The sequence below is a fragment of the Ictalurus furcatus genome, chromosome 15 (genome assembly GCF_023375685.1).
Source record: "Ictalurus furcatus strain D&B chromosome 15, Billie_1.0, whole genome shotgun sequence".
NCBI lineage: Eukaryota > Metazoa > Chordata > Actinopteri > Siluriformes > Ictaluridae > Ictalurus > Ictalurus furcatus.
This window is the reverse complement of record NC_071269.1, coordinates 18,138,173-18,161,198: the sequence shown is the minus strand read 5'-3', so window position 1 is coordinate 18,161,198 and position 23,026 is coordinate 18,138,173. Positions and strand designations below refer to the sequence as shown.

Here is a 23,026-nt window from a genome sequence, read left to right as displayed (position 1 = left end):
TCAAACTCTTTCTCGGTGAGGCTCACATTCTAGTTTTTAAAATATATATATATATATATATATATATATATATATATATATATATATATATATATATATATATATAAATAAAAGAAATTACTTCCTTCCTGACAAAAATACGTTATCAGAACTCAAACTACTTCAGAGTTGTTAAAAAAAATAAAAAATCAGGCCAAGTCATCCCAAGGCTTTTATTGACTATTATGAATTGACAAAAAAAGAAGCAAAAGAAGTAAATAAAACAGATAATGTAAATAGATAATATACAAATACAATAATTCTTTTAATAAATAAATATATATATTTTTAATAAATAAAAACAATTACAAAAAATTATCAATACTCAAACTACTGTAGAGTAAAAAATAAATTTGCTCAGCGTTTTAATTACTTATAATTAACTGTAAAATAAAAAATAGAATAAAATTAAATGATCACAAAAGCCTAATTGCTATTTAGAGAGTCCTATTAGAATCTTACACACAACTCTTTTTTGGTATTACCCCACCTCCCACTCCCCAAAGTGCCTTCATAACCCTGACCTAGAGTGATAAACTGTCTAAAACCAGTTATTCATTGTTTCTAGTTCCAGTGCTGTCTGTTGGCCAGAAGAGCTTATTTGGTCTTCACCGTATTACCACAGAGCATTGAAGACACCTCCCACTACTCTGCATCACTGCAGCAACATTACAGGCAGGGACAGGGTGGGAGCAAATGTGTGGCGCATGGGATTAAAACAACACGGAAAAACATGTGGATCAGAGTAAAATAGCAGGATGTGTGGAATCAGATGCTTGTGGTGATGTACTATGAACAAAGTCTCAGGTGCAGGTAGATAATAAAACAGATAGAAATTAAACTTCATTGCATGGTATTGCAAATTGAAACTTCATTGCAATTTCTCCCCCCCAACCCCCAAAAAACAGAAATTTGAACTTGTAATACTGTATATACTGAAATATATAATATATACAGTACAGTATTGTTTTATTTAATATTTGGTTTGCACATTTTCCCCACTTAATAAAAATAATAATGTGCATATTATTTCAGTAACATGCTCCGCAGTAGGATTGAGGTGTAGCATTTTGCATATTTTGACATTTTAAACTCCCTGTTAATAAGAGGACATGTTGCTCCTATTCTAGGAGAGTTATGGTAGCTCAGTGTTTCTCTCTCTCTCTCTGGAGTGCTCCAGAGACAGAGGGATGCAGTGAATGCGAGAGCCTGCTGCAGACTCTCTCTCTCTCCTCCTCCTCTTCTTCTTCTTCTTCTTCTTCCCTCTTTTACTGAACACACTTAGTGTGCTTTCTCCTCTGCTCTCTGCTTAGCTCTTCCCATAAAGGAATGCATCGATAATTTGATTTCCCATATAATTCACTGAACTGATTTGAACTGTAGAAGTGCCTACTCTGGAATATGTAACTAGCAGCATACACTATATTCGGTGTGTATGTGTGTTTGCAGTGTTTGGTGCCCACTGAGCTTCAGAGTTCCTGCATCTCTGATACCGATCCGCTGAGTTTGACGTATTTGATGCTCAGGAAGAAGGGTTCGGAGCTGTCCAAGGACCGCGAGGTTCTGCTGGATCTGGAACACACTGGAGAATCATATGGCGCTGAGTGTTATGGAAGCTTGGAGAATGGGGGCTTCATTCCTCCTCGATATGTAAGTGACATTTATTAAGCATTTTACATTGTTTAAAGTTCTTAATCTATGGAGTCTATAATGTAGATTTAAAATGATTATCTTACCTTCTGTGATGTGTTTTGTTTTTTCACAAATTGCACTAGGGTTCTTGTGCTCTACTCCTTAAACCATTACTGTGTTCCCTAGTGCTGCATTAAAACAATGAGTGCAATCAATGTGGAGTAATTCAGTGTTCTTGCTAAAGGCTCTGTCTAATCACTACAGCCGGTACAGGTTATTAGATTCTCTTGAAGTAAATATTCTTCAACAATTATCCTCCCATCTTTTGCCTCTGATGTTTGTCTCATGGTCTGCTTAATTCTTTCCTGCATTCTCAAAATTCATGCTTGAATGAGTCGCTCAGGAGGTTTTGAGAGACAGAAGCTTTATATGAACATCTTTCTAGCACTTGTTTCCATAGTCCCTGTGGATTTTTCAGGACGATTCATGAGAAATTTATTCTGATTACACAATCATGTTGTGATTGAGCTCATTCATTATCTCTGCCTTTTACATAAAACCAGCTGAATGCTGCTGTTGATGAAAATGATGATCCGATCTATGTTCAGTGTGAGAAGACAGCCTCTCCAACAGCTCGGCCTCCGGGCAACTACTTCAGAGATGGCCAAACTAAAATAGGTAAATGTGATACTGGACTCATGTGTTTCCTTTATTTATCTGCAGTAATCCAATAGATAGAAATGTCATCAACCTTAAAGGTACAGTTTGTAATGTGTTCTGCCAATTCTCTTGTTTTTGCTATACACTGACGACATTTGGGTTTGAGATCAAAAGATGAATATGAGACAACAGTTCAGTATTTCAGCTTTGATTTCCTGATAATTACGTTTAGCTGTGTTAAACAACTTGGCACCTTTTGCTTTATCCCACCAATTTTTCAAGTGATCAAAAAACATTGGAACCTGTGACTGATAGGTGTTTCTTTTTGCACAGGTGTGCCCTGTTAGATTGATTATTTAAACAATTAATAGCTTTGAATGTCAACTCTTGGTTTGAGCCCTGGCTTTCACCTGTGAAGACTGCATTTGTTGTTAAAAAGGATAAACCAACATGAAGACCAGAGAGCTGTCTATTGGAGTAAAGCAAGCCAGTTTGAAGCTGAGATAAGAGCGAAAATCTATCAGAGGCATTGCACAAGCATTGGGCATACCCAATACAACAATTTGGAATGTCCTGAAAAAGAAAGAAACCACTGGTGTACTAGCAACTAGACATTGACAAGTTAGGCAAGGAAAACAACTGCAGTTCATGACAGAAACATTGTTAAAATCTGTGAAGAAAACCCAGTGACATCACCAGCAATCTCCACAGGGCAGGGGTGTAAGTATCATAGTCCACCATTCAAAGAAGATTTCAAGTGCAGAAATATGGAGGCCATACCACAACATGCAAACCACTCATCAGCAAACCACTCACCACTCATACTGATGGCGTAACTCATGATGGTAGCAGCAGAATGAATTTAGAAGTCTACAGAAACATTCTGTCTGCCAATTTACAGAGAAATGCATCCAATATAATTGGGAAAAACTTCATCATGTTGTACAATAATGAGCCAAAACACACTGCCAACTCAACAAATGGGGAAAAAAGTGGAAGGTATTAGATTTACAAAATGAATCACCATACCTTAATCCAACTGAGCATGCATATCACCTCCTGAAAAGGAAACTGAACAGAGAAACTCCCCTAAACAAACAACAACTAAAAGAAGCTGTTATACAAGCCTGGAAAACATCACAAAAGAAGAATGCAACAGTTTGGTGATGTTAGGGTCACTGGCTTGATGCAGTTATTGCAAGCAAGGGATATGCAACCAAATATTAAGAGTTATTTACTTTAGTTTACTTTAAGACTATCTGTTCCAATACTTTTGCTTACCTAAAAATGGGATGTTCTGGACATGTTCTAAGATATTTAGCACATAGATGTACAGGTGCATCTCAAAAAAAAATATATCATGGAAAAGTTAATTTTTTCCCATAATTTAATTCATAAAGTGGAACTTTCATATATTCTAGATTCATTACACATAAAGTGAAATATTTCAAGGCCTTTTTTTGTTTTAATCTTGACGATTACGACTTACAGCTCATGGAAATCAAAAATCCAGTATCTCAAAATATCCGAATAAAGAATATAAAGTTTGTTAATTTATGCACTCAGTACTTGGTCGGGGCTCGTTTTGCACAAATTACTATTATTGGGTCTGATGTCTCTCATTTTCGTCTTGATGATTCAGGTCAGGCGAGTTGACTGGCCAATCAAGTGCAGTAATACCATGGTCAGCAAACCAGTTACTAGTAGTTTTGGCACTGTGGGCAGGTGCCAAGTCCTGTTGGAAAAGGAAATCAGCATCTCCATGAAGCTCGTCAGCGGATGGAAGCATGAAGCGCTCTAAAATCTCCTGGTAGACGCTGCATTGACTCTCGACTTGAGAAAATACAGTGGACCAACACCAGCAGATGACATGGCACCCCAAATCATCACTGACTATGGAAACTTCACACTGGACTTCAAGCAACTTGGACTCTGTGCCTCTCCACTCTTCCTCCGGACTCTGGGACCTTGATTTGCAAATGAAATGCAAAATTTACAATTTTTTGAGATGCACCTGTAAATATCAGGAAATTAAAGCTGAAATGCCACATCCTGTGTCTGATTGTACTTTATTACTTTAATGAACTCTTGCTGTGTGTATATTTCAGATTTTGTAGTGGTGTGGGAGGTGAAGTCCCGCAGGAAGCGGAGAGCTCGATGTGAAGGCTCAGGAGAGCCCCGGGAGGATGAGGAGCAGGTGATCCAAGAGGAGAGCAGATCTGATAAGAGGAAAGCACAGCTGGCCAGATGGAGGGACAAATTCATTCAGAATCTACAGAGTGCTGGTCTTCTATTAGAAAAGGTCCAATTTGTCATCATGTTTCTCTTTTGAACCTGTATTACAGACCTACAGTAATATTAAGGGACTTGATTTAATTACGTGTTTTGGTCTTGTTTCTGTTACCAGGAGGAATCATCCAGTGTAAAAAAAACAGTACACTATTTAAAGCTCAGTGCTCCCTGGGAGGTGTTGGTGTACTATGCTGAGGAATTATGCCTCAGGGCACCACTACAGGTCAGCTATTCCTGCTGCCTTTTCTAATTTATTTTCCTTTGTTCTATTACAAAGCAGTTGTGCAGAATCTCTACAGCAGCTTGAAGGTCACAGATATAAATGTTATTGGAAACAGTTCTAAAGCATGGATTTGACATAAATTGTTTTCCCACAGGCACAGCCGCATCCGGATTTTAATACCTCAGCCCGAGTTCTCCAAAAACTCTGGGTGCCAAACATCATGGCAGACTCGGTGCCTAACAGGCCAGTGGACTACTACACATGCGCCTTCCGCAGGTCCAAGATGGAAAAGTGAGCATTTGCTGGTTAAACCACTTTTGTTGGAGTGTGTGTGTGGTTTTTTTATTTGTAGCTGTGGCTAATGTTAATTCTTATTTTGTAAGGTTTCTGGGTTGTGAGGATCATGAGAATTATTTCACCAACACACAGAGACAGCGCATTGTGAGTACACTTTCTAAATGTTTTTTGACGACTGGCAAGATTAAAAACATGCTTATATTAATTTTTGTCCTTTATTTTGGCTTTTGATATGATTTTATTGTGCTTATAATCTAATAATTATTTTATTATGTACTAAGTAATGAGTGTGCTCTTATAGGAAAATAATCGAAGTGGAGGACCATTACCAACACAAAGTTGATTATTTACCAATAACAGTACATCCCAAAGTGTTTAATTTTTCTTATACCACAGCAATTTGCCAGCTCTAACCATTTTCTATTTATTAAACAATTACATCATAATTTTCTTTAAATCAATTTATTATTAATATTTTGTCTATTCATAGCTGCATTTAATTAGACAAAAATGCAGTTTCATTTTACAGAGAAACTGTAAAGCCCTCCATTTTAAGTTTTCCTGTGTCGGAAAATTTTAAAGCACATATTTATCTCTGACGGTTACCAAACACTGACACTGGAGACTGTAATAATCAACAGTTACAAACATTTTCATCAGTTTATGTCAAGAATCTACCATATGAGTCCCTATGTAAGTTGTTACTATAGAAATGATCATGTATTTGCACGAGTGCATTTAATTTAAACCTGTGATTTGCCTTGCAGCTAGAGCTACTGTCTGAGCTGCTGTTATAGAGAATTAATAAACAACTTCTGACCAATCAGAATAGAGAATTTAACAATGCCGTGTTATAACCTATTATATACTAGTGGTGTAACAATCAGGTTTTTTGGATTGATATTTTGATTTAAATGCCAATGATAGAAATGATCATAATATTAATAGCAACTATCATCAATCTACTGTTATTGATAATTAAACATAAATTTATTATTATTGAAAATGGATAGACAACTGGTGTGTCTGGTGTGAGGTGAAGATAATTGAATAAGCTAGGAAGGTGATTTGCCCATAACTCTGATATTTAAATAGTCCTTCTCTTCATCATCATCATGCAATTAATGGCAGGTCTACTGCAGATTCTGAACAAAGTTGGTCACATATCGATCAGAGGCTATAAATCATATCGTATCCTAGCAGATTCAGTGGCATATTGAATATTGAATCATATTGTATAATATTATGCCTTTTTAAACAGGGTTAAAGAGCTCTTCCATTCCAGAACAAGCTTTCTAAAACAGAGTTCAGGCCTATTAGTTGTACCTATTCATTGTTTAATCTCATGGCATGTCATATAATTGATTTTCAGCACATGTATTAAGATGTAATTACCTGTGCAGGTGTATGAGATCTTAGCACGGACGGTATATGGCAAACGGAAGCGTGCTGAAGTTGGAGTGGCTCGACTGTTAAATGAAGGTGCCTTCAAAGCAGCATTCCCACTACATGATGTAAGAGATCAGCCTGTCACATGATCTGCCAAAGTGATGTGGAAATGTTTTTTAGTTAACTTTATTGAAAATGACAGTAAATACTTATTAATGAATAGTTACATACACCGTAATTACAGCTAATGTGGAAAAAAAAACAGGCATAAGGGAATAATTGATGCTAACAACCATATATGAACAACTATATGAGCTGTAGCTCATGTACAGTAGTATACCCCTTATTTACTGTCTCTTATGGAATCATGCTGCACATCTGGAAACGTTTTCTTGGTAGCACTTTATTTTACACTGTGGTAAATACTTAGTAATTCATAGGTAAATATTCAGTAATTACAAGTAATGTGAGTAAATACCCGGTGTAAGGCAGATCTTGATGGTATTTGGACAACATGGATTTACGTTCATGTTGTTGCTTTATTAATGTTGAATAATTACATAATTATTATGGTATTACATAATATCACAGGTATTGTTGCACATTTATTGGTTGTGCAAACCTACACTTTACAATGAGATCTGCAAATCTTTACTGAGGTTTGGTAGTATATAACACTGTTATGGAAAAAAAAAGATAGTTACTAAAAAATAAAAATAAATACCAAAAAATTCAATCACTGCGATGAAAGGGGCTGGAGCCACTCTCATGCTTATTAACATTATTATGTTAGCATCAGTACTGACATATACTGCCATATGAGGGGTTTTTTTCCACATAAGTTGCTTTGTACTTGCATTTTATTTAACATGCAAAATAGGCACCAACATTACTACTATTATTACAGCAATTTGCTGTACAAACCTGGTCATTTTCACATAAGATTTACAAGGAGTAAATTTTCAAGGAATGTCCTAGAAATTACTTTTAATCACCACTTTCTTAACTACTAAATAATCTGTACTAAAAAATAAAGTGCTTCCTTTTTTTATTATCAGGGTCCCTTTGAGCTACCAGAATATGAGATCTCTCCTGATCAGTTAAACAGGAGGCAGGTGCTGTATTACTACTGGGCTCGCTGGTCCAAATGGTACAAGTACCAGCCTTTGGATCATATACGAGAATACTTTGGGGAGAAAATAGCCCTTTATTTTGCATGGCTTGGTGAGCAGACACTTCTCATTTGGTGTAGGCTGATGATGAGCTTATGATGGCAATATTTATAGCAAACAAATCATTCTTCAATTACATCATACGCATGTTCTGTTTGGTATTTACAGGCTTTTACACAGTGTGGCTCCTTCCTGCAGCTATAGTTGGGACCCTGGTGTTTGTCTCAGGCATCATGACTATGGGATCCAACACCCCAGCGTCAGTATCTTACACAAATGCAGTGCTCCTGCAAAACTTTCTCCAACTGTCTCCTACTGCTCCGCAGGCTACTGCAGCAAACAGTGTATTGTCAGTGTGTGTCTTTTTTCCCTTTAATCTGTTTCCATGGAAACAGTTGACCAAAGGTGCTTTAAAAGCGGCTGCTGGGATGGGGGTGTTTGCAGCAAAAGCACTAAACTGTAAAGACAGGAAGCAAGGCATGAATATACGCTTCAGTCAGAGAAAAGATGAAAGTTTGACTCCGCTTTCTGCATAGTCACTCGCAGTGTCTCATATGTTCACCGTATAAGTGCTATTGATCCGCAGATAAAACTAATGTACTCTATCAAGCGATAAGACTCTTATGACATTTTCAGTACAGCTCATGTACTGCCTTATTAACTCTTAATATCTCAAATTTATGTCAGATTGTGTGAAAGCAGCTTTGGCAATCGCTGTGATGCTGCACCCTCACCCAAATATTTTTTTAATGAGAGTTTTATTACTTTTATTGCTTCCTTTTCTTATGTCCTCTTATAGACTTATTCTATTCAGTTAACAGTTTACATATGGAGGGAGGGAGGTAGTTCATAGGGCTTTATTACACCTATATACTGCAAGCCCTTATGACAACAATTATAAACATAAATAAATATAAGTATTCATTTCTGTGTACTCATTGCTGTTTTGCTGTGAAATTATGTTCTGTTTTTTATTTGTTGGTGGGCACATTTACATATGCATAATATTTTTATTTTATATACTTTTTTTGTTGCTTTTCTTTCCATCTTTTTCTCTCTTCCTCTGACTGGATTGGCTTTAAAAGTCCAAAACATAACTTTATATATTCCTAACAAAGTCTTTATTGTCCTCCAAAGAGGGGTAGTAGTGGAGGGTGTAGTAATTAAATAAATAAATTCAGTCATTCATTTATTTTCAATAACCACTTTATCCTGGTCATGGTGGAAGTGCCTATCCTGTGAACACTGGTAGGATTACAACCTGAATGGAACCCCATTCAGGAGAAATTTAGTAAAGCCAATTGACATGCTGGCATGTTTTTGGAGGTGAGGGGAAATTAAGAACCCATAGGAGTCCCGTACAGACCTGGGGAGAACATGTGAAACTCCACACTGACAGTAACTCCCGCTCAGGATCAAATCAGTGATCCTGGGACTGTGAGGCAGCAATGCTTCCCACTTCTTTTACAAACAAAAATGCTTATTCCAACAGACATCAGCTGTCAAGACGGGAAGAATAGTTTCTCATGTGATGTCAAGTTCATGTTACACCTGAGTCGTCAAGCGACTGATATTTTGACATAAGCTTGTTATCACAAACTCCAACAAACTTACGTAGCTCTGGGAGTAGTATTGTAGTTCAGTTTACTTTTTGTATGTCAGAATCACATAATGATAAAATAACATGGCTTGCCAAGTGAGGTTACTATTTATAACATTTTTACTATTAATTACAGCCTATAATAATTTCATAAAACTGTAATGACAGAGTTATCACCATTATGTGACTCCAACATAGCTACAAAGAACCTCAAAGTGAGTTGCCATCACTGGACTTAGTCAACATGAAACATTAATAAACGGTTGTTAAGACATCTGAGGCATGTTGGAATAAGCCTTTATAAATGATTATGTATGTTTCTGTGAGTTGCCAGGAACAGTCTATGGTGTCATGTGCCCGTTTTGAACATTGTTTGTCATGAATTTTGGGTGTAATGTATCATTGTGAACACTGCTTTTAAGTAACGTGCTACTTTGTATTCTTTATGTGATGCATAGGAAAGAAGTCTGTGAAAGTGGAGGACGCTACCTTATGTGCCCTCTCTGTGAAACCTGCAAACCCTGGAATATGTCTGACATTTGCCATATGGCTAAGGTATACAGCTTAAAGCTTTCTGTAAACCGCTGTAGTTTACTGTAAAGGTTTTTCATGGTTTGTCAGTAATGCGTATTTTAGGGTGTTTTCACATATAGTTCATTTTAAAAGAACCAAACCCAGTTCACTTAAACTGAACCAGAAAGGGAACCAGCCGAAAGTGACCTCAGTCCTTTTGGTGTTCCCAATATAGTGGACTCAAAAGAGAACCCGTTTCTTTTTTTGGGGAAAAAAGTGAAGTGATCACGAAGTGATCTCAGACCCTTTCTTTTTCACACCACGACTTCATAAGTACTCAGACCCCAGCTTGCACCCAAAATTTCATCCAAATCATCATAGAAGGGACAGGAATCATTAATTTCAGTGGACTCTCCACTTCGACGTGTTTTGTCACGGGTGCTCATGTACTTCTTTTGTAGTTTTTTTTTACTTTTCCTGGCACTGTAGAGCTGTTCTGTTATTGCCTCTTTCCTTCAGTTTTTGAGGAAACAAAAGAAACGCTTTTATGTTCTTATGTGTTGAGGATAGTTGGCGCTTAATGCAATCCTCTTTACAAATTTCAAGAAGTGCACAGCTCTCCTCCTGAGACCACACAACCCCGCGACCTGACATGTTGAAAAGTTTTGTGTTGTTTTCAACAGTGATGGAACATGGCTGCAGGTACGACAAGCGTCCAGGTACACATGTCGAAACGAAACGCAAAGCGGACCGGGACCTCATTGCTTTCTCCGTATCACGAAGAGATTGAACCACAAACGGACCCAGACACGAACTGTACTCAGACCACCTCCGGCAGTTCGCATTTGGGTCCTTTTAGGGGGGGTCTGAGATCACTTGGCTTGTTCACATATACATGCTGAACTGCTCAGAGAGTGTTTGGAGGGCTCAAACAAACTAGTTGTGAAAACACTCTTAATTGTAATTTCCAATTTTTAGGTGGGTTACCTGTTTGACCATCCTGGCACAGTGTTCTTTAGTGTGTTCATGTCCTTCTGGGCCATCACCTTCCTGGAGTACTGGAAACGCAAGAACGCTACTCTGGCTCATCACTGGGACTGCATGGACTTTCATGAAGAGGAGGTGTGACATCCTGCATAGAGTGATCAGGACACTGTTGCAGATTATTATTATGATTTTTAAAAATTATTATGATTTTTTAGGAGCCTCCACGGCCAGAGTTTGCCGCCACAGCCCCTACGATGGAGGAGAACCCTGTGACTGGAGTGAAGGAGCCCTACTTCCCAGAAAAAGCCCGGCTCTCCCGTATGTTCACTGGATCGATGGTCATCATCATAATGGTGAGCCTGGGGCTGATGGGAAGAAATTTCCTCCCAGACTTGTTAAAGCTTTGTCTGTATCTTTGTTTTTTCTCATTAATGCCTCTTCTGTCCCTCAGCTGTGCGTGGTCATGATATTCTTAGTGACTGTCATCATCTACCGCAGTATAGTGAGCGTGATGATGTATGAGACGGGAAGTTCCATGCTACGCACTCAGGCAAGCATTCAGCGAAACAGTTAATTACGTCCACCTCGCTACATGGTTTATCGCTTCAATCAATACTACCGCCTGCAACTTATCTTAAACGGTATCTTAAATCTGCTCTCTATTTCTTTCTAGGCTGGGAACATTGCCAACATCTCCAGCAGCATGGTGAACCTGGCTCTAATCTTGCTGATGGGGCAGGTGTATACAGCGCTAGCAGAACGACTAACAAAATGGGGTATGCATTCTGCTGGTCACTCTTCAGCCTGTAAGCCAGCACAATATGCTTCAATGCAGTTTTGATTAGGAATGAAAATCAATAAGCCATTAAGACTGAGTCTTCTTCACACTTTCAGCTTACATCTATATCATAGCTTGCAGTTATGATAGCACTATATCAAACTGTTGTTATTACACTGACAATTATTTGTTATAGATATTCATTGTACAGAATAATACTGTTTTATTGTCCAGTTTTATTGGATTAAGTTCAGTACGAAAACTCAAATTTTGTCTCTTACAGAAATGCACAGGACACAGACACAGTACGAAGGTGCATTTACCTTTAAGGTGTTCATCTTCCAGTTTGTCAACTTCTACTCCTCCCCTTTTTATGTGGCCTTCTTCAAAGGAAGGTATGATAACCTTTTTTTTTGTTTGTTTATACAGTTGCATAACCCTGGTCAAGTTCTTGATACATTTTTTTTTAAAAATTTATTCTCACTGGCATTCAGAATGGAAATCGACTTATCAGACATTTTCAATCAGAATAAACAAATGTATTATTTTATTGCTGCAAGTCTTATATAAAATTACTCAGGACAGTGTTGGGTTTCTGTATGTAGAGTATCGTAGGTCTGGCTGGTGAGCAGGGCAATGGGAAAGGAGGCGTGTGAGCCCCCTGCTGGGCAAACAATTCACCTCTCCACCATAACAGTACAGAGATAAAATGGACAGCACAGCTAAAGCTTTTTGATAGTAAAACACCACATACAACTGCCACAATAAAATGATAACATTTAATTTTAAAATAACATTTAAACCTAGTAGGCTAGGCAAAAAATGAAACATGAACCACTACTGTGGAGTATCACATCACAAATATATTCAATGCTGAACACAGGCACCCCAAAACATTTTTTGGCCTCTGGTAAATGTACAGTGCCGAAGTGAACAATACCTTCATTATCAACAGCATACAGTATAAACAAAGGTTACGTTAGCAGGCTAGTTAAATCAGCCAAATGCTGTTGGGGTTTAACTAGCTTGTTACTCTAGGTTCATTAGCTAGCTAGCTCATGCTAATTCATCTAGCTAGCAAAGACATCTCTTACACATTATCCTGAGCATTGCCTATAGGCTCTAGCAGCACTTACATATATTTAGATATATTTAACAAACAATCACTATCAAACTTTGAAGTGAAATCTTAAATTTAATACATAAAAATTGAATGCAGAGCTTTCATAATGTAAAACATCAAAAGATCTCTCTAGCTAGTTCCCATGGGTTTGAACTCTCATCATTTGCAGATCATTATCACTCTGTTTTCTTTGAAGCATTTAAATATGAAGATACCTGATCAGTTGGGCCAGGGATATTCATCTGTCTCCACTGTCTCAGACATTGCTGCTGCTGACTAAGCATTTGGTGCCTGAAGTATAGACTTTCAATCAGGAAACTGCTTTATTTGTAATGGGTCTTGATATTTAATGTAATTAAAGCTTACACATACTTTCTTGAAAGGGGCTTACATTCTTCCAAGTGTAAATGCATTTTCTTTGCTCTGTAATGATCATAAGTTAAAAATTTTATATAAAAAAAATCTCATATAAAAGTGCTATTATAGTAAAACAATTAAGTTAAATTTAAAAGTACATGTAGTTCATTAATTTCCACCCCACATATAATATTAGACAATTTTTGTTACTTGTCACAATAAAGGAAAATCTGTGAAAGCTAACACATACCTAAGTACAAACAAACATTTGCACTCACTGTACTGCATCTGTCTTTATGAGTTTCACATGGGCAATAATGGCTTTCTAAATGGTCCGTTTTGTCTTTCCTATCGATTCTACTCTCCGAACAGATTCGTCGGTTACCCCGGTCACTATGGCACTTTATTTGGGATGAGGAACGAGGACGTGAGTTCTGTGCACTAATTTGAATCTTTGCCATTTCTCTCCCACACGTATGTACAGTACATTAGTGCTAATAACATCTGCTGCAAAACTCATTTGCTCAGTGCATTTGTGAGTGGTGTAGTTAAATGTGTGGTTTGTTGTTCTTGTGTGGGTGGGTTGCAGTGTGGTCCAGGGGGCTGTCTGATCGAGCTGGCTGAGCAACTCTTCATCATCATGATGGGGAAACAGCTCATCAACAACATTCAAGAATTCATCCTACCGTACGTTCCTTACAACGTGCTTCTGTCTGAATTTGTCATGTTATATGTTATATTTCATGTCATTGTTTTCCATCAGTGTTTCTAGTAATACTTATTACATAATAAGTCTGTGTATTGAATTCACACCATGAATTATGCTGATTGTTGAAGTCAGCAGTGAGTCAGCAGTGTGAGGATAGAGCAGAGTGTTGCATTATGGCTCTCTGCCTACTGCAGTAACTTTACTACTGCTGAGCTCGGCAGTGTGACCTTATCACATGCTGTGTGTGTGTGTGTGTGTGTGTGTGTGAGTGAGAGAGAGAGAGAGAGAGAGAGAGAGAGAGAGAGAGCGAGCGAGCGAGCTGCTTCATTTAATTATATAGGGTGACCATGTTCTGGTTTTCCCAAAAAGAGGACACCTTTTTTTCCATTAACCTTTAATACACTGAAAAAGACACACTATTAGCACTATTATATATACACACATTTATTCCCTACATTCTTGAATGTCTATAGAATAAAATCAAATATTAGATGTACCTTCTACCAGCATTTACACATTTGAATGGCCATGTAATATGAAGCAATGTGATAAAGTGAAATTAAAAATGACCTCATATGGCCATGGGAATTGTTTCGCCTCAGGACAGCTGTCATTTGCTGCTATTGTCAAGAAACTGTTTGATGCTGTACACGACAATTCTTGACCTTCGCGCATTTGCTGAGAGTAGGCTAATGGTTGAGAGGCAGGAATTTGGCCAATAGTTGCTGCAAGCCTTTTATAATCGACCAATCGGTGTGCGAGAAGGTGGGAATTACAGAGAGGGAAATATGCAAATATGCATACGCATGATGCAGTATTAGACCATAAGCACATCATAATGAAACTAAAGCCGAATCACTTTCCCAAATGTAGAAATCCTGGCCGGACACTTTTTTAAGGTCAGAAAATAAGGACATGTCTGGGAAAAAGAGGACGTATGGTCACCCTAAATTATATACAAAGAGGTGTCAACATATACAGTTTAGCCATAGCATTTTCAATTTTTGATAAGCAATGCAATTTTTACTGTGCATCACCCATTGCTATATAGATACACTATCCACCTGAAAACTGCACCCTTCTGCTTTTTCAAATAAAAGCAGCAGTCAAACCAAATGCAGAAAAGCCAATTCATTGAATGGGAAAGGATGCATGCAGTTATATTTACATCATGATGACTTCATCTTGGTAGACTTTGACATGCCTCTATCTTGTGAGCCAATAGAAAGTAATTGGGCTGGAATGTGGTTAATTTGGGTTGGTAAACTAAATCGAGGAGCTGCTGAAGCAGTGGTCACAACAGAATTTTGTCTCTTTTCTGCTTTATGCTTAGCTCACATCAGGGAAAAATTTGCCATCTCATCCACTGCGGTGAAATTCTGTTCTTTCTCTCTGCCTGCTAAGATTTTCTTGTTAGCAATGTTGGCACCTCTACGTATATTGCAAATCAGCTTCTTAGCTCTGCCCCCATTCTCTGTGTTATTTATTTATTTATTTACTTACTTACTTATTTATATTAACCAAAGGATTGAGATGATTGTGAGGAGGTCAGTGTTGTCTCCCAGGCAGCTGAGGGCAATAATAAATGCACTAATTGAACCTCTGTGTGTGTGTGTGTGTGTGTGTGTGTGTGTGTGTGTGTGTGTGTGTGTGTATGTGTGTACAGTAAAGTGAAGGCATGGAGACAGAAAAAGGCCCTAACATCAGTGAAGAAGGCACAGAGTGGCCGGGAGTCTCAGCGCTGGGAGGAGGACTATGAGCTGATAGAGTGTGAAGGCTTGTTTGATGAGTATCTTGAGATCGGTAAGACTCTAAGAGATTACTGATGCTTAGACACAGTACTGATTTGAAAGATTTGGGAATTTAGGGACACAATTTTCAGGCTCAGTGCCTTGTGATGTGTGGTGCAAATTTGTTAAGGGGCTAATTGAGAGATTATATTAGTTTTTAATTAGCATATATTTTTGCTCAGTGCTGCAGTTTGGCTTTATCACCATCTTTGTGGCTGCATTCCCGCTTGCTCCACTCTTTGCTCTTCTGAATAACTGGGCCGAAGTGAGACTGGATGCGCACAAGTTTGTGTGTGAATACCGGCGGCCTGTGGCAGAGAAAGCGCAGAATATCGGCGTGTGGTTCATCATTCTTGAGGCCCTTTCCCACCTTTCTGTCATTGTGAATGTGAGTGGCAGTCTCTCACAGGGGCATTTCTAACTGCCAACTGTTTTCTCGATTGCCAGTTTATTACTTCTCGATTGACAGGTTATTAAAGATGACTTTTTGTCTCCTAGGCTTTCCTGATTGCATTCACATCTGATTTCCTGCCTCGGCTGCTGTACCAGTATAAGTTTGATAATGACTTAAATGGTTATGTGAACTTCACACTGGCGTATGCTCCACCCAGCTACAACTACTCTAGCCATGGCATGTGCAGGTAAGTGCTGTAATAATAATAATAATAATAATAATAATAATAATTGCTATAGGTGTGATTGAGCGTTTGAATGTTTGTATGGTGCCCTGCGATGGATGGGTGTCCCATCCAAAGTATATTCCCACCTCAAACCCTGTGTTCCCAGGATAGGCTCCGGATCAACTGTGTCCCTGACAAGGATCATTTATAGAATGTGCTTTTTTTGTTAATAAGCAAGGCTTCAGAGAAATAAAATGTAAATTTCCTTTTGAAATAGACATTAGTGAAATGACAAGGTTACATTACAGCCTGTTTGGGATACACATATACAAGCCATTTCTATTGTTCATTGTACTAGCTGCATATATTGTATTTTTTCATGTTAATGCAATACATTCCAAGCTTACAGTAGCTTTTATTCATGTACATGAGCATTGTAATCATTATGGATGTAATCAGTAGGGATAGGTGCAAACAAATTCAACACAATCAGAATCATTTTGTTAGCCATATACTGTACACGTACATGTATTAGGATTTTTTTCTTGGTGTTTGGTCACAAGATGAGACAGATGGGATGGAATTGTTCAGAATTCCTTCAGACCCAGGTGGGGGTGGGATGAAAAAAATAGCCCCTCACACACATAAAATGTTCTCATATATATTTCTCATAAAATATTCTTCAATTTCATTTGGATCTTAAAGATGACAGTAATGACTGTACCTTTTCTACCAGTAGAGGGAGTAATTTCTCGTGAAAACTAAACCATGGTGCTGATCTAGAAGAGCTTGTTCTGTGCTTGTGTATTGATGCAGATACAAGGCTTTTCGAGATGAAAATGGGAATTACACTCTAGTTTACTGGGAACTTCTTGCAGTCCGACTTGGCTTCATCATTGCGTTTGAGGTAAGCACTGACCAATCCACTCAAACTATATATTTACTGTACTATTATACTATATATTTGCATACATATGTTTTCAATTGAGTATTTCTATTAACTGAGGATGTGTACTACCCTGCTAATTCTGAATTCACTTTATTTGTTTATAATAAAGAAATTTGCAACAGACTACTGTTTTTTTATTGCTGTTTATTATTATTATTATTATTATTAATAATAATAATAATAATAATAATAATAATAATAATAATAATAATAAAAAGCACGCGCTCATGTTTAGCACGTGGTGTTTTTTGTGCTGCGCCTGATTGAATGGATGGTTCCGGATGTACCGGAATCTCTGGAGCTGAAGGTGAAGCGAGAGCGCTACCTGGCCAAGCAGGCTTTGGCTGACAACCAGGAGGCGCTGTTGGTGAGTGACAGAAAGACACCAGGCTCAAGCCATACACACCATCTGCACTGGTCTCAAAAGGAATACATGATCAGAAGGTTTTTAGAAACACACTGTCTTTTAGCATCCTTTATCCTGCCACTCACTGGTCTGAAAACATGCTTTGTATTGTTGTTATTGCAACAACATGGTAACTTATGATTAGGGATGGGCAAAAAAAATACATGTTTTACAGCATTTGGCAGACACTCTTATCCAGAGCAACTTATATTTATCTTATACATCTGAGTAGTTGATGGTTAAGGGTGTTGCTCAGGAGCTCAGCAGTGACAGCTTAGTGGTGCTGGGATTTGAACTCTCAATCTTCCAATCAGTAGTCCAACAGCTTAACCACTGAGCTACCAGCACCCATATATGTCAATGATTATACAATTTCCTTTGTTAAATAATAGCATTTAAAAATATATATATTTACATTTATTCATTTAGCAGACGCTTTTATCCTAAACGACTTACAAATGAGGAAATACAAGCAAAGCGATATATCAAGTGGAGAACAATACAAGTAGTGCTACCATACAAGATTTATAATTGAGTTCTACAAAAGCAAAGTGTGCAGAGTAGAGGTGTAAGAGCCAGAGTAAGGTTTTTTTTTTTTATTTATAATGTGGGGTTGGCGTTTTAGGGGTTAGTTACGTGTTCACGGAAGAGGTGGGTCTTTAGCTGTTTTTTGAAGATGGTGAGAGATTCTGCTGTCCGGATTGAGGTTGGAAGTTCATTCCACCACTGAGGGACAGTTAGTTTGAAGGTTCTTGAAAGGGACATTAAGCCACGCTGAGTAGACACTACTAAGCATCGGTCATTAATTGATCGCAGATTGTGTGAGGTAACGTAAACCTTCAGGAGAGTGTTGAGGTAGGGGGGTGCTGTTCCAGACAAGGTCTTGTACGTGAGCATCAAGGCCTTGAATTTGATACAGGCGGCTACAAGAAGCCAGTGGAGGGAGATGAAGAGGGGTGTGACATGGGTTCTTTTGGGCTGGTTGAAGACGAGGCTTGTTGCTGCATTCTGAATCATTTGAAGGGGTTTGATGGAGCTTGCTGGGAGGCCTGAGAGTAGTGAGTTGCAGTAGTCCAGTTTTGATATCACAAGAGCCTGGACTAGTAGCTCTGTAGCCTGTTCGGTGATGTAGGGTCTGATTTTCTTGGTGTTGTACAGAATGAACCTACAGAACCGTGCAGTTGTTGAAATGTGGTCTGTAAAAGTCAATCTGTCATCAAAAGTCACCAACGAGGTTCCTGGCTATCCTGGTTGGCTTGAGTGTGGTTGAGCCGAGCTGTACAGTGAGGTTGTGGTTGATTGAGGGCCTGAGGATTGAGGGTTGATTGTTAGCTACTGTTTGCCTGGGTGAATAATCGCTTTTGCTGTAGTTACAACTGACAGGCACACAATATAGTTCTCAACAAGTGCTGGGCACGCCTCTTTAATTAGCAAAACAAAATGTAATTGTGTGAACGAGCGACTCCCGACCGAAACTGAATATGAATATCAGAATTAGCTCTAATCTGGCAACATGTAAACAGCTCATAGCAACGAGGAAGCGCAGTTACAGCTTCTATCTGACAATTGATGCTAATATCAGTTTCAACAAAAAATCAAGAAAGAAACACTTACCAGCTACTGTTCGCCTGGGTGAATAATCGCTTTTGCATAGAAAGAAATATATATTCATTATTAGGCTTATGTATATTATGTGAAGTGTCCACCATACTATTTCTTGTGAACAAAGCTATTTGTTATAGAAAGATAGATAATGTATTAGAAAGAGAACATTAATATAAATGTCAGAGCTGCTGTTATAGAAAATTAATCAACACCTCCTGGCCAATCAGCTTTGGGAATTCAGCAGGGCTAAGGTATAATGACATACAGGCTCCTCTACTAATATTGGCACCCTTGGTAAATATGAGCAAAGAAGGCTGTAAAAAATTGTATTTATTATATTGTCTATATCATTATTATATCTGCTCTCATGATTTCCATGAGAGCAGAGAATTTTTGTGAAGTTTTTGAACAAAAGATCAAAAGGTTGAACAATAAAGACCATTTTCACAGCTCATATTTACCAAGGGTACCAATATTAGCACGAACACCCTGAAGGGGTTAATATTGCACTAAGGGACGAAGGGGTTTGGGGTAACTTATTAAAGTAAAAGTTGAAATTTGCTAATTCTACTGACGTAAAAGTGAACAGAAACATTTATGCTGAAAGTAGAAATATTCCTAACAGATACCCAAGTCCAGTAACAGTGTTTGTACTTCATTACAACTTACCACAAATTACTTAACAGTTGCAAAATATCTGTGAAGATGTTTATATTAGAGTTACCCAATCAAAATGGCTAGTGCAATGGAGGCCATAATAATAATAATAGTGCAGGCCAAAGTTCACTTATTATCTTTTGGACAGGACAGAAAGGTAGTAAACACACACACAGTTTCCTTTTGGATGGAGAGAAGGTTTCTTATCTGTTTTGGGACTTTTGCCACCTCTGTTAAACTGGAACACTTAAGACACGTCCTGAATGCACCTCTGGTTATCAGATTCTGTCCTGCTAATAAATTAAACTTATTGGCCCAGCTTCATTAACTTAAGACTTAAACTTAACTCCTTAAACTTATAAATTCTTTGTAGAATATTTAACAATAGCCAGTAACAGTTTTCTAGATAGTAAAGAGGTTTTTTTTTTTTTTTTCATTCACAGTGAGTCTGAAATATAATTAACCATGGAAATGGAGCCAGGCCTGGTTAGTTATTACTGTTGAGTTTAACCTTGCATTTAGACAGGCCTTCTGGGACAGACGGGTAGAACTTTTGAGTCCTTACCTGTAACACTTTCATGGAATTAACTTAATTCCTCAGTCCCATTAGTAAATTAGATTCTCCCAGTGTCAAAATGCATATTTCCAAGATTTAGTGCCTATGGCAGAGCTGTGTTCTGACCATTCATTTATGTGTTTCTTAAAGGAAAACTCCATCCTGAATCACACTAAATATGTTTTTATTGTAATGTTGGTGATGTGTTTAACAGTTCTGGTGCAATTTTTTTGGGTTGATACTGTTTTTTATATACAACCCCAATTCCGAAAAAGTTGGGACAGTAGGGAAAATGCTAATAAAAACAAATAGGAGTGATTTGTAAATGTACTTTGACTTGTATTTAAACAAATAATGTATAAAGACAAGGTAGTTGATGTTTTACCTAATCAACTGCATAGTTTTTTGAAGGTAAAAGTTTATTTGGAATTGATGCATACAACACGTTCCAAAAAAAGTTGGGATGGGACAATTTAGGATTAATAGTTCTGTGACAAGTTGAAATAAGAAGGTGATGTGAAACAGGTGAGACAATTGTCTAATCATAGTATATAAGGAGCCTCCAAGAAAGGCCTAGGCCTTCAAGAGCAAGGATAAATGAAATTCACAAAGTAAAACATCAAATAATGTGTTAACAATGTGTTTTCAATATAGTACAGGGTGAATTTAATTTTCAAATGACTCCATACTGTTCCAAATTAATTTGGAATAAGGCTTGTGTGTGTAATATATATATATATATATATATATATTACAATATATACAATATACAATATATATAAATATATATAGTTACAGTGGCATTTGATAGGAAAAAAAATGTAAATGATCTCAAACTCAAAAAAATGTAAATGAAAAATTTCTAAATGAGCGGAGCATTATGGAGTTGATGGCGGGATTAGCATTAAAACGGCATATATATATATATATATATATATATATATATATATATATATATATATATATATATATATATGCATTGCTGCATTGCTGTCTTTATATATAGATGAATTCCCACTGACATCACGTTGCAGCTATACTTGTGCAGCTACATTACACAATAGCTTACAGTTTACAGGCCATATTTACAGTTTACAGGCCATATTTACAATTTACAGGCCATGTTTACAGTTTACAGGCCATATTCTGTGTATTCATTGTCCTGTGTATTTACTGTCCTATGTATTTATTGTTTTGTTCTGTGTATTTATTGTTTTGCACTCGTCTCAAACTGTTGTGTATTTGCACTTTATGTAGTCTTGTGTACGGTTCCATGTTGCACCATGGTCCTGAAGAAAAGTTATATAGAGGAATGACAATAAAAACCCACTTGACTTGACTTCAGCGGGTAATCAAACAGCATTGTGGGTACTGTTGGAAACTCTTATCCAAAATGAAAATAGATCAATTTGACAACAAAAGAAGTTTACTCAGAGTTTCATTATAACATAAATATATTAATAAGATAGTTGTTCTGGGTGGATTTTTCTTTTAGTGTGCATTTCTTTTCTGTCAGTAGTCATTACGGCTAAAGATGGATTGCACTTTTGTTCTAATGAAACGTTTTTGTACAGAATTTTTTTCTGTGTGCTCATGTACTCAGAACTACTGTGTCACACTTTAGAAATAGAAAACAAATGACTGAAGAGCAGAGAAACATCTGATCAGTTTTAACTTAGTTTCACCCTATGTTCCAAATTTTTTCCCCCGTTCTTCCTTTTTCTCTCTCTTGTTCTGTCCATCCTCCATCTGTTCTGCTCCATGAAGCAAGCAACACGTCTGGCAACTTGAGGTGGGTCTGCAGGGTCTGAGGGTCTCCAGGAGAGGGTGCACTTATAAAGCAAGGGCTGGACCCCATCAACAATCAGTACACAGTAACAGACTTCCAAAAAAAAAAAAAAAAAAAGTTTTGCACAAGTTTTGGACTGTGTGATGTTTTGGTGAGTGTGTGTTTTCAGATGTTTTCATTGGATTGTTGTGTATGTACACATTTCTGAGAGAGCATGCCTGTTTCATTCAGACATTTCCATCTGGTGCACTTGTAATGCCAAAACAAAAAAAAAAATCCAAAACTATTATGCTTCCAAAACGAGGCTTGAGTATAGACTTAAAACTAACTTCATTCCATCCTACACTCCATCCAACTGTGATAAGATCCTGACATAAGAAAAGGGAAATGTTTTTTCTATGTATCTATTTGTACCAAGGACAAATTGTACATAGAAGTGTCTAAAAATGAAAAAGGTAAATGAGTTCATCCTGTTTTCTGTTTTTTTTGGTGGGGTTTTTTTCTTCAAATAAATTATTGATGAATGTTAACTCTGTCTCAGTTCTTATGCTTGCATGCAACAGTTATGGGCAAAATTCTGGGATGGGCAGATTTTCTTCAGCAGTGCTTAAGGAATGAGCAAAGGCCATTAGAGGTAAATATGTTCAAGCAAGTTTGGGAGCTGAACAAGATGAGTCTTAAGTGTTTAAGCGGTGTATTTCAGAGCCGGGGATCAGATGCCAGTTGGCAGTAGCACTGGAACGTTAATCTCGTGTTAACACATCCTTCAGAGACGCACACTGCTTTCGTTTCACTTTTTAGCCTTGTGCTCTCCCTTGTGATCTCTCGCTCTCCTATTCCAGATCATTAAATCAAGCAACAGCTCATCTTAGTTAGTCAAGCC

General features: G+C 37.6%; 1 protein-coding gene across 1 annotated transcript; it reads left to right on the top strand.

Moving 5' to 3' along the window:
* The first annotated feature begins 1,549 nt into the window (after window positions 1-1,549).
* Window positions 1,550-22,957, top strand: ano11 (anoctamin 11). Its single transcript, XM_053642714.1, has 23 exons — window positions 1,550-1,689; window positions 2,235-2,349; window positions 4,440-4,633; window positions 4,739-4,846; window positions 5,001-5,137; window positions 5,230-5,287; window positions 6,547-6,657; window positions 7,591-7,756; window positions 7,873-7,963; window positions 9,763-9,859; window positions 10,796-10,939; window positions 11,020-11,157; window positions 11,256-11,354; window positions 11,478-11,580; window positions 11,866-11,977; window positions 13,435-13,489; window positions 13,652-13,749; window positions 15,438-15,574; window positions 15,744-15,949; window positions 16,060-16,202; window positions 16,998-17,088; window positions 17,366-17,497; window positions 22,122-22,957. The coding sequence occupies exons 1-23, from the start codon at window positions 1,558-1,560 to the stop codon at window positions 22,143-22,145; spliced, it is 2,691 nt and encodes an 896-aa protein (XP_053498689.1). The 5' UTR covers window positions 1,550-1,557; the 3' UTR covers window positions 22,146-22,957.
* Window positions 22,958-23,026: the final 69 nt, after the last annotated feature.

What these genes read in the sequence shown, in the direction of transcription:
- ano11 (XM_053642714.1), top strand. Translation starts at nt 1,558, where the DNA reads ATGCTCAGGAAGAAGGGTTCGGAGCTGTCCAAGGACCGCGAGGTTCTG. An exon ending in GTTCCATGCTACGCACTCAG is followed by an intron (nt 11,355 to 11,477) that starts GCAAGCATTCAG and finishes ATTTCTTTCTAG; the next exon opens with GCTGGGAACATTGCCAACAT. An exon ending in TGATGAGTATCTTGAGATCG is followed by an intron (nt 15,575 to 15,743) that starts GTAAGACTCTAA and finishes ATTTTTGCTCAG; the next exon opens with TGCTGCAGTTTGGCTTTATC.